The sequence below is a fragment of the Corvus hawaiiensis genome, chromosome 5, assembly GCF_020740725.1.
Source record: "Corvus hawaiiensis isolate bCorHaw1 chromosome 5, bCorHaw1.pri.cur, whole genome shotgun sequence".
Classification (NCBI taxonomy): Eukaryota; Metazoa; Chordata; class Aves; order Passeriformes; family Corvidae; genus Corvus; species Corvus hawaiiensis.
The window spans coordinates 64,233,604-64,249,991 of record NC_063217.1 but is presented as its reverse complement, the minus strand read 5'-3'; the positions used below and the strand labels follow the sequence as shown (position 1 = coordinate 64,249,991).

General features: G+C 37.3%; 1 protein-coding gene across 1 annotated transcript in view; it reads left to right on the top strand.

Moving 5' to 3' along the window:
• The window catches only part of NAA15 (N-alpha-acetyltransferase 15, NatA auxiliary subunit), a 36,519-nt gene that overhangs the window by 4,829 nt on the left and 15,302 nt on the right, over window positions 1–16,388 (top strand). Inside the window, exons 2-9 of the mRNA XM_048303259.1 lie at window positions 7,878–7,962; window positions 8,889–8,993; window positions 9,623–9,780; window positions 12,167–12,301; window positions 12,473–12,626; window positions 14,978–15,097; window positions 15,742–15,837; window positions 15,971–16,077. Of these exons, the coding sequence (XP_048159216.1) occupies window positions 7,878–7,962; window positions 8,889–8,993; window positions 9,623–9,780; window positions 12,167–12,301; window positions 12,473–12,626; window positions 14,978–15,097; window positions 15,742–15,837; window positions 15,971–16,077 (960 nt within the window). The remainder of the gene's footprint in view (window positions 1–7,877; window positions 7,963–8,888; window positions 8,994–9,622; window positions 9,781–12,166; window positions 12,302–12,472; window positions 12,627–14,977; window positions 15,098–15,741; window positions 15,838–15,970; window positions 16,078–16,388) is intronic.

Genomic DNA, 16,388 nt, shown 5'->3' with positions numbered 1-16,388 from the left:
CCATGTACTGTCTCTCAGCTGAAATATGGAATTGCTAGCAAGGCTTTTCCAATAGCTTGTCTGTTGAGATGTCAATCACTTTTCTTTGCCACGGGGAATACCCTGCTTGGTCAGTAGTAGTAGAAAGAGAAATTGTATCTTGGCAGAAATACTGGAATGGAAGTACAGGATAGATCTGCTGCTTTAAGTAGAATCACTGATAATTGTCTTTCAGAACTGTTTCTCAAACCTGCTAAAAAAATTAATTAGTGTTTGAGACTTTAGGATGCCATTGAGGATTCTCTTGAGCAATACAGCTGTTACTAAAGCCTGTTCACCAAATTAGGCCATTTTTTGTCACCAGGGCTGTCAGAAATTGTAGAAACATGATTGACTGCTGTAAATTTTTGAGGAGCAGCATAATTTTACCTGTTTCACTGGTGAAAATAAAAGACTAATTAACAGAAACATCCTCACAGTTGTAAGATTATAGCCAGTCTTACATTATTGTGGCTATAGATACTCTTAACTGAACCCAATGTGGTTTTAATTGGGGCAGGGGAGTTAATTCCATTTATATGGTACTACCCTTTATTTTGGTTAGCATCTGATGAAGCTGTATTTATTTCTGTTTTTGAAAGGTTTTCTTAATAAGATTTTCATGATTGCACTTTTTCTGGATGTCTCAGGTTTAAATCTCTTGTCTGCAGCAGCACTGTGTCAATGCAACAGGATTGGGCATAAGGAATTGTGTGTTTTCTGATTTTGCTGATAGGGAATTTAGAGAAAATTAGCAATTATTCATTGCCACCCTTAAAAGTGAGGTCAATGAGACTTGTTACAGGGATTTCTGTTTGCTTATGTGATAGCACAGAATCAGTGAACCTTGTAATATAATAGACCCATTTAACTGCTTCTCAACACTCAGTGCTACCAGACCTCATCTTGAATACCTCAGTGCTAAGGGTGAGGAGTACTCTAGGTGTAATACAAGGGTAGAAAATGTCAATAGCCTCTCCATGTATCTTGATTATTTTGCGAGATACATGGACGCTTCAGGTCTAAGTCCAGAACAGCCAATATGCCAGATCTTGGAATTTGAATTGATACACTTAGTTGATGATCTTTAAAAGCCAAGCATATCCTGTGCACATGGGATCTTTTGTGAGCTACAGTCAGTTTCTTAATGAGTTCAGGGGTGAAGCCTGAATGTAGGGGTTCCAGGGTCATGGATGGAAGTCAGCGTATTTTAGTAGACAGGGCCAAATTCGTGATAATTCTGCCCAAGAAGAGACTAAAGTAAGGAAGTACAGGCCAACAGAACTGATGTTGAATAATGGGTGTTTTTCAGCAAGTCTGTCTTCAGTAAGAGGATTTCTAGTATTCTAAAAGAGCTGTAGTTAACTCTTTGTCAGCCCCTGTTTCCAGCTGAATTTTGTTAAATATGGGAATGAGACCAGTTCAAAAGCGTAGACATAGCATAGAATTTTTTCTGCCTTAGTATTAAATGAAAAGGTACACATATTTCTTACATTCTTCCTAACTAATTTGAATTGGAACTTGTTCTGTTCCTCTGGTTGTATTCTACCAAGCACTGCTAGTTATGAAGGTATCAGTGGCTTCCAAAAGGTAAGGTGTGATGTGCAGAGGAGGATTTCTTAATCTGTTGAACCAGGCAATTGCTGAAGCTGTTTGTTACACACAACAGTTCAACTAATTAACACTTTAGAGCAGTGCAAGAGGATAGCTGGTTTCAGTTTGACAGCAGAAAATTATGCAAGTTTGCTCCAGAGTTTTTCAGTATTAACATAGCTGTAAGATTTGTGTGGTTTCTTAAGTCCTTGGGTTTATACATCTTGTGTTTGTAATGAAATTGAATCGGTGTGGTGGAATATCTTTTGCCTGGAGCTACTGAGCTGTTTGATATGGTTAGTGCTCAAAAGACCCACTAATTCATGGCAAGTAGTAGCTCCTAATGCTTTCAGAATCTTCTTTACTACATTTAGCTTGAATTAGTGCATGTTAGTGACTTGACCTGATCTTGTCTACCTATAGAGAGAGGAAGTGTGCTGGAAAACAGCCTTGAGCTGCACAGCACCTGAATTTACTATCTTGTAAGTGCTGCATCTGAACCGTGCCAGAAGAAATAGATGGCGTCAGAGTGGCAGACGTGCATATCCTGTGCTGTAAGTGCACACCTTAGGTAATGCAAAGACCAAGGATTCCAATGCTTCCCACTGCCATAGGTCTCACAGCATCATAGTTGCCAGCATTGCTGTCAGATGCCCCAAGTCTACATCCATGACTGCCACTGGGGGAAACTGTGGGGTCCCCTAAGAGCACACTGCTGTAGTTGAAAGGGTTTGTTGTAGAATTGTAGAATAATTTGGGTTGGAAGGAACCTTTAAACGTCATCTAGTCTAACTCCTTGTCCACCATGAATCTGCTCAAGCTTCAGAACCTTAGGGAAGAGGATTAGCAGAGTGTCAAATCTGTGAATTGTTTTGGCTGAGCAGTCCATTCTCCATTGTACTTCCTCTTGGGGACTTGCAGATGCAAGTAATACATTTACCTGTGCCCATGTGTAGATCAGCTGTCCTAGTAACTCATGTATATGATAGGGTATAGTCTGCAATATATTTCCTCTGATGATGACACTGGCTACGTCACTTGCTGAGGGAGAGGGGCTGAATACAGTGAACTACCAATGAGAAGTTCCGTTTGCAGCTCTGCTGTCTTTTGGGGTTTAATTCCAATTTTGGCACTCATTTGGTGAAGAAAATCATATTCTTCAGCTAGTCTGTCACAGCATTGACTAAGTTAGGATGCTTGCTTTTACAGCATTACTGTGGGTGAGAAGTGATTTCCTGTGGGGGTTTTGGTGGGGCTTTTGGTTTGGTTGGTTTGGGTTGGTTGTTTTTAAGTATTAGGGCATTAGGTAGTTTGCATTCATTTTACTTCAGTTAATTTGCAGATGTGGGGTGTTAGGTTGTAGTAAAAAGTGTGACCTGGTAAAACACAGAGTCTTAGAAGAGAAAACAGTTAAAAGTACTTCATACTGTTTTTTGTAAAATTCTCTCTTTAATAGAAATTGCACACTGGTTTTGGTTCCTGTTCAAAGGGCATAACAATTGTGTGATCCCACCCACCTGGGTCTGCTGTATCAATTTTATTCTCAAACTGCTCTTTCTTATAATCAGTTGTGCTGATTCAAGTAAGAATAAAAAGAAAGCAGTCAATAATGCCCCAGTGCTCCCACTTGTGAGCTTGAGGAGTTGATGGTATCTTCTTTGCTTTGGTAATTGCTCTTGAGGAAAAACATCTAGTCTTGCATGCTTTCAGGTGGGAAGATAAAAGGCAGTTTCTCCTTTATGTTGGTCTCCTGTGACTGTCTTCATCTTGCTCATTAAACACTTTTGGGTCTGCTTCTCACCTGTTTTAATCAGCTGCAAAATCCAGGCTGGATAGACTCCTATGAGACTTTCTGTTTTGTTTTACTTCTGCAAATTAGTTTTAAAACACTCTTGAATCAGCTAGGTTGTACCTATGTATTTTCTCAAGTGTCCCTGTTTGAAAGGGAGTTTTCTACTTTGTGTTGTGATCGAGGTGATTCTTCTTGTAGATTGGGTTGCACTTGGTGGCAGTGTAGATTCACTGAAGCTTCTAGTCAGGCTCATGGTAAGTCCTGGTGTTATGCTGAGCTAGAACTGTTGAGCTGATGTTAACTATTGATGTTACTGAATATACAAGACACTTCAGTCTGCAGTGTAGGTATTACAAAATGTCTTAAAAATAGCACATTTAAGTCTGTATGACTGTTAAAATTATTTACTGTAGTTATTAAATGCTTGCAGGATGTGAAGACTGCTTTGTGATAAAAGAGGATTTGCACTCCTGGGTGTGAATATATGCAAAATATTTCATGTATGAATGGCAGAGTCCAGGCTGCTGTGTGCTGTGTATTTGATGCTGAGGGATATACTTGCATGTCAAAATGCTGTACTTGACTATTATCCTTTAGTGTTAGTTGGAAACACATGTATTTGACCATTAAAATGTCTAGCTTGAGAGGGAAGAATTACTTGAGGGGTAAAATATGCTGCCTGCTTATAGGTAACAAACAATTAGAGAGCCTACTTGTATACATTTCAAAAATATAAAATCTCTAAAATGCACTTGTGACAATGCATTTGTTCATACAGTATATAAAGAAAATAGTGCTGAATTAAGTTTGGATAAAAGTCATCTCTGCTGTTGTAAGCAGCTCTTAGTGCTACTGTAATCAGTAGCATGGCCCTTGTATAACAACCTTGTAGTTACCTTGTTCAAGAATCCATGTCACTGCTCACTACCTGTAGGTTTGGCAGCAAGATTTAGAGAGTAGATGGGAGAAGATTCAAAACTGGAAAGCTGGGGCAGGGGGGGAACAAACTCCATGTAGCTGTGAGCTTATGGCTAGACGTAGGTAAGTTATAAATAGTGGGAGTCTTTTCACCTTTCTTCATGGCAGCCACCAAAGAAGAAATGTGGAGGAATTTATTCGCATTTGACACAATGAGCCACGTGCATGTGTAGGGCATCTGCTGGCCAGAGACTGAGTCTGCACAAATGCCTTAATACAATTCAGAGAGCACCAGAATACAAGCCCTCCTTCCACCTCAGACTTGTGATTTTGTAAAATATGGGGCATCTCTTTTCCTTAAAATTTCAGTGTAAGTCTGTCTAGTAATTGCCATGCATTCCAATCCACTTGGTGGTGGGGGAAATGATGCAAATGCAAATTGTCACCTCCTATGGTCTTGCATGATTTTGAAGGAGTCATACTTCGCCTGTCTCATCTTACTGATTCTTTGTAGAATTGTATTGAAGCAGATGTTATTTCCTTCCTATAAATACAGAAAATTAGTTAAAAGCTATGAAAAGAATCTTGGTGTGTTTGGAATAGGTTGTCATTCTGGCCACAGCATGCAGAGAAAAGCCTGTTAGATGTCTTAAAAGATCTGGTAACTTACTAAATTAAAAACTTCGAAGGGCAGGAAATGTGTATAGATTCAGTACTGCTTTAGAGTCAGATTCTGTTCTTCTGGAGCGTTAGCCTTAACCTTACTCTTTTAAAGTTTAGCTTTTGTTTTCTCATCGCATGATGTCACAAGTTGTAGCTGCAGTACTTGTCTGTCAAGCATCACAAGCATGCTCTCACTGCTGGCTTTGAAGTTTATATGTGCAGGAGTTTAGCTTAGTGCAGGCAACTCTGCTCTTCTAGCCATCTCTGGAACAGAGAAATCTGTTACTTCTGCAGAACAGCTGTCCGAAAGTAAGGGTCAGAGCTCTGGTCATGACTGTGACAAGCTAATTTTCTGGGAGGAAACAAACTACCCAGATGAATAAAATTCCTGTTTCCAGAAAGCCTGTATCTTTATGTCCCAAGAATACTTGACATGACACCATACCTGCTTCTGTAATTTTTTTTTTTTTTTTTTTAAATTTAAATTGCTGGTTCTTTTTTCTTCTCTTACTCAGAAACTACTTACTTGCTTAAGGATCTTCTTTCGCAGGCTCTGTATATATTTTCTGTCTCCTTTTTATGAAAAGATTTTTGTTTGAATTGTCTGTTCCTTGAAACTACAGGTTCACCGAGGTTCGTACTAGCCATGGTTGCATAGGCTTCATTCCTGGCTTCCTTCTGTCTTATTCACACGTTAATTTAAGCTTGTTAGCCCATAATCTCTCTGGAGAATGAGTTAAGTATGTGCACAGCTTCAGGCAGGGGAATCTCAGTGGTGCTGTTGGGCCCACTATGAGGAAATAGTCTCTTCTTTTCTGAAGAACTAAATGTGACCTCAATTTCATTTGTTCCCTTCCTTCCACTGTCAAAACATAGAGCGTGTATGTAGAACACATACACGAATAAGAAAAACTCATAAAATAACACAATTTGAAATGTTTGCATTAACAGAATGAAATAAGCTTGGAAGTATTAACTTGAAAACTTGGAGAAATTGTATATGGGAAATCATTTCAACTTGTCTTGATCTAGAAATAACCTGTAAAAGGAGACCTTTGATGCTTCACTGGGGAATATACACAGCTGTGTCTATATACACAGCTGTATTCTGGAGATAAAAGTATATCCAGATTGTTTCCTGATAATTTGTTGGCTCTATTTGAGTATTTCTGGGTTATGAGAACCTTTCTGTAGATGTAAGCGGATATAAACTTGTAAATCTTTGCTCTGTGAAGCCTAAAGGAAGGAATTTGTTACAATATTCGGTGAGTTTGCTCTGTTTCAAACTACCTTGCATTAGAAGTTCTGTATCACCCTAGAAAATTTTACGTGCAAATATTTCCTGTCTCTAGCATGTATCCCATCTTGGGTGACCTTGCTTAAACTTCAAGATGAAAGCCTGGTTGTTAGAGTACGTTAAATGGAACCATTTAGTGATAGGATTTCACATTCATAGCCACCATCTTAGCTGTTGTACTCAAAGCCAGACTGCAAAACCCCTAAGTGCCTCTTCTGCTTGTGACAGTGCCTTAACTACACTGCAGACACGTTCTTCAGTTCCTGTGGCTGCACCACTTTTGTGACAGGTTCTGCTGCTTGCACAACTACCTGGGTGGGGGCAAATGGCAGCTTTACTTTTCAGGGAGGAGGCCTGGCTGGTAACCATTATGTCTGATGGTTTCAATTTAAAAAAAAAAAAGAAAAAGCCTGTCAGCTCTGACTAGTGGCTGGTTGTAGTGACTCAGCCAGCTACTTGAAAGCTGATAATGACTGGAGGGTCTACGTAATACCCAGTCAAGTTTAATAGAAAAAAAATAGCTGCCTGTACAGATTTCCTCTTACCTAACCCTTAAAAACATTCTCTTACTATGTGCTTGCAGTGCTGACATTTCCTGTCCTTGGTGACAGAGGGGGTTGTCTTTTGGAAGTGTTCAAAGTCAGGGTTGGATGTGACTTTGAACAACATGGAGTAGTGAAAGGTGTTTCTACCCATGGGGGTGGGGTGGGTGGAACTAGATGGTCTTTGAAGGTCTGTTCAAGTTGAAACCATTCTAATTCTTTTGTTGATATGTTCCTCTTTGAGTACATCTTGCTTGTTCTCTCTGAGCATCTTCCTTCTCTGTCCTTTTGCATGCGAGCAATTCCCTTTCTCCTAAGGGTGGTGACAGTGTAAGGGGAGCAAGATAGGTGGTTTGTGATGCATCTTGGTCTGCAGTCATATTATTTCAGCTGTATGACTTCAGTACTAGAAAATAATACATGCACTTATTGTTTTACCATTTTTTTATACCTTTGAAGTTTATTGTTGGTGTTTCCAAGAGTTGGACTAAGAAAACTGTAGAGGAATGTTTAAATTTCCAGTATGGCAAGATAATGTTACTGTATACTAGTTTTGAAGGTTTGGATATATGAGATATATGTGGTAATCAAATTGATCATAAGAGGTTGCTTTCAGAGGTAGTGTAAGCCATGTTGCAATGATTTAAATGTCTTTCCAGCTTGTATGGTTGTTGGAGGTTGTCTTGTGGGCTTACTGTACAGGATAATTGGCCAAATGGGTTCAATGTTTACCATGTTATGACATAAGGTTTGCTTTTGTGTTAAGGGAGAGTTGAATCTCTTTAGGCACTTAAGCATCCTGTGGTGTCTTACCTGAGAATCTGCTGTATGATAATATGTCTGTAGTTACACTTTTAGACTTGTGGTGTTGCTAACATATTTTTTTTTTCTGGCAATGTAAAAAATTTTTAAACACAGGAAGCTCAATAAACAGGGTTCATTAAAATATTAGTACGTTTTCTAAAATCCGTAGCTGCACTGATGCTTAATTTCAAGTGTGCATAAATACTTTCACTCTAAATTTTTTGAATAAACTTATTTTGTTCTTCAACAGAGGTGTTATGAACATAAGCAGTATAGAAATGGGTTGAAGTTCTGTAAACAGATCCTTTCCAATCCCAAATTTGCAGAACATGGAGGTAAGTTTTCAAATGGCATGTGGTCTCTTTTTCCCTGTACTTTACAGTAGAGTAATTATATGTTTTATACCACTTCACTGCTAACTTTTTGCCCATAAAGCAGTAAGAGCATCCAGAAACCTCCGTATTAGGCACTTACTGTTGATAAGATTGGTCATTTTAAAGACTGATCTTACCAGTAGTCATGGCTTCCCATTCTTTATCCTTCAAGTCTAAGATTCATGGTGCAAGTTTCCTAATACAACAATATATTTACATATATACATACGTAAATACATATTATTTCCTAATATAATACACTATTATTTCCTAATAATTTCCTATGCATTAGTTAAATCACTTTTCCTGGAAAATTGAGATTCCCTCACATAAAAGTGAAAAACAAAAGGAAGAGGCTGAATATTGTTCAGTACTCTGTCAGCTCTGTGGCCTGCTACTTTTCTGAAGGAACAGTCTTATTTTAAAAGAAGAAAAAGGTGTTTGTTCCTTTGCTGTATTTTTAGTCAGCTCTTAATACTGAGTTGAAAGTCTCTTTGCACTGTTCAGAAATGCTTTGTGGGTTTTTTGCAACTAATTTGATATGGGTGGATGTGTGGAAATACCAGAGTTGTGAATAGATAATTGAGTAGTTAAAAAGAAAAATCTCAATGTTTGTAGAGCAGACAGATTTTACTGCCCTTTAAGATAAAACATTACTTCATATTTTGATGGAAGTAATATAAAAGGTTTATTGCTGTGTATGATATACTTAAGTGAATAATCTGACAGTAGAGCTTTCCATGTGAGAAAAGAATGTGAAATCTTGAGAGTGATAATTGAATCTAAATTTGCATTTATTCTATGTTTAAGGTTGCTATATGGAGCTTAAAACCCATGAAAATGAAAAACTGATACTTATTTAATCTTTTTTTTTTTTTCTTTTTTAGAAACCTTGGCAATGAAAGGACTAACATTGAACTGTCTAGGGAAGAAAGAGGAAGCTTATGAACTTGTGCGCAGAGGCCTAAGGAATGACTTGAAGAGTCATGTCTGTATCCTTTCTGAAATAGGGCTTTTTTGCTGATGAATAGAAAAGATTGATTTCTGCAACTGCTTGATTTATAGAGTAGCAATAAAAGCCCGTTTAAACTTCAAACTGGAAGTTCAAAGTTTTCAATTTCCAATAAATATTTTGTCTTAAGCTATCCAAAGGGCAGATGTTTTGCAGTCCTTGCAGTCACAGTTAGCTCACGTATTATTCTGGCATGCATTGAGTATTTTTTAATCATTAATCTGCAACTGTAAACTCATGGTGGGCATTTAAACATCATTTGCTTTGGAAGCATGAGTAGTTGCCATTACATTGTTGAAAAATTGTCGTATACTCAGAATGGAGGGACTATGAGCACTTCAGTTGCCTAAAAATGTTTTCAAGTAAGCCTAATAAGGTTTTTAGATACCCTGTTGCTTTATTTCCTCCCCCAGTATGTGAAAAGTAAAGTTTAAAGCATATTATATAGACTATACATATAACTGGCAAAGTTCTGACGAAAAGAACTGTAGTGTTCCTGCCCATTTTTAAAACAGCTTGAGAGCTTGTTGGCAGCTATTCTATCACTGCCGTGTTGGAGCTCATTTGTCCCTGCTCAGATTCAGTGGAAGCCTTAACAGAGTTTTCCAGGTTGGCATGTCTATGGCCTTCTTCAGAGGTCAGACAAGAAGTATGATGAAGCTATCAAATGCTATAGAAATGCACTGAAATGGGACAAAGACAATCTTCAAATCTTGAGAGACCTTTCTCTGCTACAGATTCAAATGAGGGATCTTGAAGGTTACAGGGTAAGTATGCATACTGCATTTAATCATCTTCTAGGGAACTGCAGCAAAGGTGGCAGATTGATTAATGACACTTTAAAAAAAACAGTTAGGTCCACAGGGTTAAAACTATATGCCACTCAATACTTTATGAAAGTGAAAGCAGATATGCTACTGAGCAATTTCTATAAAATACAGATTTAATGTCAAATTTTCAGCTTAGTGCAGAATTGCTTGCCTTATTTTTTTTTTCTTGATGCTGTATAATCCATCTGTAGGCATTCTCCAGTTTTGTTCTTTTCTTGAAAGGATTCCCGTAGGTAAGAGGCAACGCGTAGGAACCCAGAGTGCCGAGAATATTTCTCTGCCTGTTTTTAAGGGTTTTTAGCCCCCTGGACAACACTGGTATAGCTTTAAACCTTGGAAAAAATTACCAACAGTCAGACAACAACTAGAAAATACAGTGGTGTGAATTAGGTGATAGACTACTATGTAAGATTGTCACAGGGTGAAAATTTAGAGGTTTTAGGCTTCTCTTTATAGTAAATAGATAAGGGTAAAAAATATCAAAATGGAGGATTGTTGTTGTTCTCTAGACCTCCTTCTCCTTCTTCTACGTCTCCATATTCTGCAGTAAAAGTAGTTTGGATTGATTGGATAGAAAATTCCGCAGTTCCTAGTCGTGTTACTGAATAATTGGTAAGAAAGTAAAAATAATGTACATTTTTAGCAACTATTGGTTAAAATATCTTTAAAAGGCTGTGTAAATCTTGATAATTGCTCTCTCTCGCTCTCACTCCTACTTTTCCTCCTTCCATGCTGTACCTGGGTCACGCTAGTGGCTCAGTTCCTCTGATAAGACTTAATAAACAACTATCTAGAAGCATTGAAACTACAGAAGACGTCTCGCTTTATCTTTTAAACTCCTTGCAAGGACTTTCAGCAAATTCTCTCCTATCAGGAGAGACTTGATTTATGGCACAGTAAAGTGTCAGCAATGTGTTCAGAACATGACTTTTATTCAGGCAAAGGAGTTTAAATTTTTTAGTAGCTTTGCGCTCTATATCCCTTCACCTTTACATCAGTGGCCTCCAGTTTCTCTTGGCAGGGGGTAATAACCAGCAGTGTGCTGCATGAAGCATCATATTTTGGTTCCTGGCCAACTTGGGCATTAGTGAGTGACAGCTACATTTTTTTTGGTCAAGTTTTCATCTTTTTAGGTTTCCTTTGCACCTCTAAAGTCATGTTGTTTAAAACACATTAGTTGGTCTCTTCATGTATTATTTCCTTTTCAAATTAGGGTAATGTTAGTATACCCAAGAGCAAGTTCTGTGTATCAAGCTGTGTGGAACCATCAGCTAGCACAGGTCCTCAGAGAACTTATTCCTGAGTCAGGACAATTCTTAAGCACTGATTTTTTTCGAATTAGTAGTCTAGAAATTTGGTTCCACTCTTGCTGAGGCAAGGTAGCTAAAACTCAGTGTAGGTGCTAAAATGTGTTTGCAAATGTCTGTTCTCTTTGCCTCTGGATAAATGTGAATACAAATTTTGTAATCTCTACACATACAAGTAACACATGGTTACAGAATGCATTAAGGATTAAATGTTAGGATGCTTAGAAGTCAGTAATTCATGGCTAATCATATGCTGACTTCTGAAGAATGTGAATTTACTCTCAAAACTGAGAATAAGGTTATGTTTTAATTGGGTTTTTCTTCTTTGCTTTAAATTCCAACCTCTCCTACTTCAAAATATTTTGAGTGCTCATCATTCTGTTAAAACAACTGTAACTAGTTTTAGTTCTTTGTTAATCCCTACTTCTGACTGTTTCAATAGGAAATATCTTTTTCCCTTTATTTTAAGTTACTTGAAAATGCCTTTCAGGAGTCTGTAACAAAACAAGTAATAGCATTTTCCTCAGATTAAAGCTGCATGATACCAAGCAAATCTGTTGCGTTTTCCAGCTGTAATTATCCTCTTGCCAAAGAATAGGCATGTGTTTGCGTGACTTGTGTTGCCTAAGAACAGTTCTAATGATTTAAATACATATGTACTTTCAAGGTTTATTTGAAAGACCAGTAAGCGTTCCTGCAACTCAAACCAAGTATTCTTAATTACGTTCTGTTCATAAGTGGTAAGACAGGAAAAGCATGTGTGTCATACATTAACAAAATTAGTCTGACTCATCAGGATTTGGTTTGATGTGTTATTTTGTGGAGGCTTATTTTTTTATTCAGTGAACACCATTATAGTTCAAGGTTTATTCTTTCTCTGGTTAATAAAATGCATATAGCAAACTATTTCGCAGTGACTTCCTTAAATACTAGAATATTGAAGACAGAATATTGCCTAATGGATTCTACAGAGTATCAGAGTAAAGTCAGGAAAATTAGCAGCTACTTTTTTGCAGGAAACAAGGTACCAGTTGCTTCAGCTTCGACCTGCACAGCGAGCATCATGGATTGGTTATGCCATTGCTTACCATCTGCTGGAAGACTATGAAATGGCAGCAAAAATTTTAGAGGAATTTAGGAAGACGCAGCAGGTAAGAGGAGAACGTGAAATTCCTATATGGAATGTTGCTTAAGCCAAAAATAAAACATTCCTCTCATCATGAGAAAACTTTATGCAGTTTCTTCAGTCAAATGAATTTGATCCCTTCTAATTTTAGAATTAGAAGACTGAGCTATGTCCTGTGTTTGGCTTTCCTATGTAGACATCACCTGACAAGGTGGACTACGAGTACAGTGAACTGCTGCTCTATCAAAATCAAGTCCTCCGGGAAGCAGGGCTGTATAAAGAAGCCTTGGAACATCTTTGTACTTACGAAAAACAGATCTGTGATAAACTGGCTGTTGAAGAAACTAAAGGTAATCGCTTTCTGAAGATACATTTAAACACATAGCATACAATGGGATGTCCATACTGTCAGCTTTTCCCATCTTTTGGAACTTTGATTTGGTTTTAGGTTAATTTATTTAATTTTGCTGTTGTAAAGGACTGCTTGTCTTGGAGCTTATTCAGTCTCTGCCATGTTCTTCTCTCAGATTGGTAATACATCAGTGAAGTACAGACATGCTGTTCTGAAACTTTTAAGCTAATAGGCATTTCAGCCAGGAGATCCTAAATTGATGTCCTGAAGTTCTGAGTAGTGTACCCAGACCTGTGGTGTTACAGCTTTGATAGTGGCCCTGACAAGGATACCATGTCCTGAAAGGGAAGAATCATCTTTGGCACAGCAGAAGGCTTTTAAATGTATTCAGTCACCCTTGCAGTGTGTAGAAATTGTTTAGTGAGGCAACCCAGTGTAGGCTTCTGTTGTATTATTATAAACCTGGTGTATAATACTATAACAGATCACTACAGTAGTGCAGCTTATATTCTATAGAGGCAATTGCAGAGTGATACAAGCTCATTCTCACAGCTCTATTAACAGGTGCACTTTCTTAAAGCATGCTTTGTTCCTCTTCTGCTCGATGCTTTTACAGTCTTTCTGTGAAACTGCCAATCTATTGAAGGTACTGCTTGTTCTTGGCCCACACTGGAATCTCTTTAAATGATTGCTTGAAGTAAAGAGAATAAATCCTTTTACTCTAATTTATGCATGTAGATGTTGTAGCTAGTTCCCTATTTCTGCTAATAGTAATCTCACTGTCATGCAAAACAAACCTAGGAATTGAGTAGTCATTGTATTATGGGAGGTGTGGTGCTTCCTCAAGGAAAATGATTGCAGATGACTCTCCAGGGTAGCTGAATATCTGACTTGGTTTGCATATCAAAGGTCATGGATATAGAGACTATGCTATCACAAATAATTTTTGAAACATAGTAGCCGGACTTTTTGGGGTGGGAGTGGGCTTTTTGTGACTTTATTTTTTTATCTGAAAGGTCTTTTGACATATTTTGTGTTTCATGTTGACGTACTATGTGACATACTAAGTGTTTGAAGGTCCAAGGTTAGTAGTGAAATAGGTTTTTCAAATAGGACTTCATTAAAAATAAGCGCCAGACCAAAACATAAAACCTCTTAGCAAGTTACCACACAAAAGGATAGAAATACTCTTTGCAGTCTGCATGCTTTCAATGGGGCACAAGTGATTAATTTCTTTGGGCACAGCTCCCATTGTGTTGTTTGGTCTGGCCTGGTTGCTGTGTATTCTCCAGGAGAGCCTGCTAATAAATGAGTGTGTACAAATTTTAAGCACACATGCAAAAGCCACAGTGGATGAAGTACAACTGGCAAACACTGAAAATTGTATTGGCATTTGCTGCTGTTAGATAGAAAAAAAATTAACTTTCACCTCAGAAAGAATTAAGGTCTATTTTCCCAATTCCGTCATTCTCAGTGAGTGAACTATTGATGTTTTCTTGGGCATTAGATTCTGTGTGTAGTCCTCAAGTTATTCTAACTGTGGAAAGCAGCATCTGTTGACAAAATTGCATGTCAGCTGTGTGACATAGGGAAGAAGAAAGGTAAATTTGCATTTTCCTCTTGAAACTGGGTAAGAAAATCTTGCCTTAGTCTAGAGTGGCACTGTTAACCTCTGTTGTGTTATCGGTTCATGCCTAACATTTGTAAGTAGCAAACCTTTGTAAAGTACAGTTTTCCATTGTGAAATTGACTCCTGTTGCAGTTCCAGCATTAGCAAAGATGTTTATACAATTGTTAGACCTAATCTTTACTTTATCAGTTTTAACTTGTATTGAAGTATCATTAAAAGGAAACTTGTTTACAGAATCTTGAGAATTTATTTATCAAATCAATGGCTTGATTAAAAACACGGAAGTTAGTTTCATGAAATACCAGATTGAAGAACCATTCTCTTACAGTTCTTCAATTTTAGTTTGGTTTTCAAGATGCTGTATGCATTAGCTACCATGTACTGCTTTTAACTGCCTTCTGCAATAAGAGCTGCTCTTAAGGTAACCAGTCACTTCAGTAAGTGAGAAATAAAAACAAACTACATACATTTTGCATTAAATTTTCAAGTAAGTTTCAGGAATTACGGGCTGAGTTGTAAAATCTTACTATAATTGCAGCTATTGTCAAAGTAAAAGCACATCTGTCAACTAGTTTGTAATACTACTGTGCTCATTTTTTCTAAGAAATTAGAATCTGCATGGAGTTAAGGATTATCCAGTCTTTTACTGTAGAGTGATAAATGTTACACTGCTTTAGTATCTTGTTACCTTAATTTAAAACTTCTTGTTTTTCGCACAGGAGAACTCCTGCTTCAGCTTGGCAGACTTGAAGAAGCAGTTGAAGTCTACAAAGGACTTCAAGAAAGAAATCCTGAAAACTGGGCTTACTACAAAGGCTTAGAAAAGGCACTTAAGCCAGGTAATGATTTGATATCTTGTAGTAAATAAGCTTTTTCTGCATATAAAAGCATGTAAAGCTTGTATTGCTTTAAATACTAAAACTATTATTTAAAAATTCCTCATTTATATATTTCTTTTTAGTCATAGTGTGTACATACTGTCATAATGTTGGGGTTTCTTAAGAAAGACTGGAAATATTTCTTGCATTGTTGTTACCTTGTCTTAACTAAAATCATAGAATAAAAAAAACGCAATAGTATTTGTGGGTGATTGAAAGAATGGAATTATTTCTTAGACGACACTTTTAATTTTAAATTTTTCCTTTACTGTCTCTGTTATCTTAATCTTACGTTGTAGCTAATACAACTGAATGGTCTGCTTTGAAGGTTTTAGACAGCAACAAGGCAGGAGCTCTTTTTAAGATGGGAGATAAGCAGTTAGTATGCTACTGCTGGAAGAGGCATTATCAGATACTGACTACCTTGGAGTCATTCAATACATTAGTTTTAAAAAGATTGAGGAAATTCTGTTCTTTAGGAAGGATATAGCCATTAGTTGCTATATATTCTGATTTCTTTTTTTTAGTCAGGTATAAATCACTTTCCCTGCCCCCTTTTCCTTCTTGCCAGAAAGGGAAAAGTAAACTGTGAAATTCTCTTCCAGCTAATATGATGGAGAGACTAAAGATCTATGAAGAGGCATGGACTAAATACCCAAGGGGACTAGTTCCAAGAAGATTACCATTAAACTTTTTGTCTGGTAAGTGCATTTTTGCTGAGCAGGTAGTGATCAACACTTGTGTTTCTTAGATTCTGATTTAACAGTATAAACAATCTGCAATTGATGAGTAATGTCTGGTAAAACAAAATCAACAGGTCTTTTTCCTCTCAAGGTGAAAAATTTAAGGAATGTCTGGACAAGTTTTTAAGGATGAATTTCAGCAAAGGTTGCCCACCAGTCTTCAATACTTTGAGGTCCTTATATAAAGATAAGGAGAAGGTAAGTGTTCTAACCAGTTTTTACATGTTCTGCCTCATAACTGATGTATTGAAGAGATGAAGGAAACGGTTTTCTTCAGTATTGACTCCATCAGCACTGCTTTAGATGGCCTGATATATTATATATATAGCTGGGAAAAAAATGAAGTACATACATTGGGCATACATGTGCCAAGTTGGTAAATGTAGAAAACTTAAGATTTAGTAATTCTAAGCTGTGTAAGTGTTCACCAAGGGAGGCCTGGTCTTAATTTGTTAAAAATAGAAGTGAGATTGAGTACATTCTCAAATGTAATGTAATTCAGGATATTG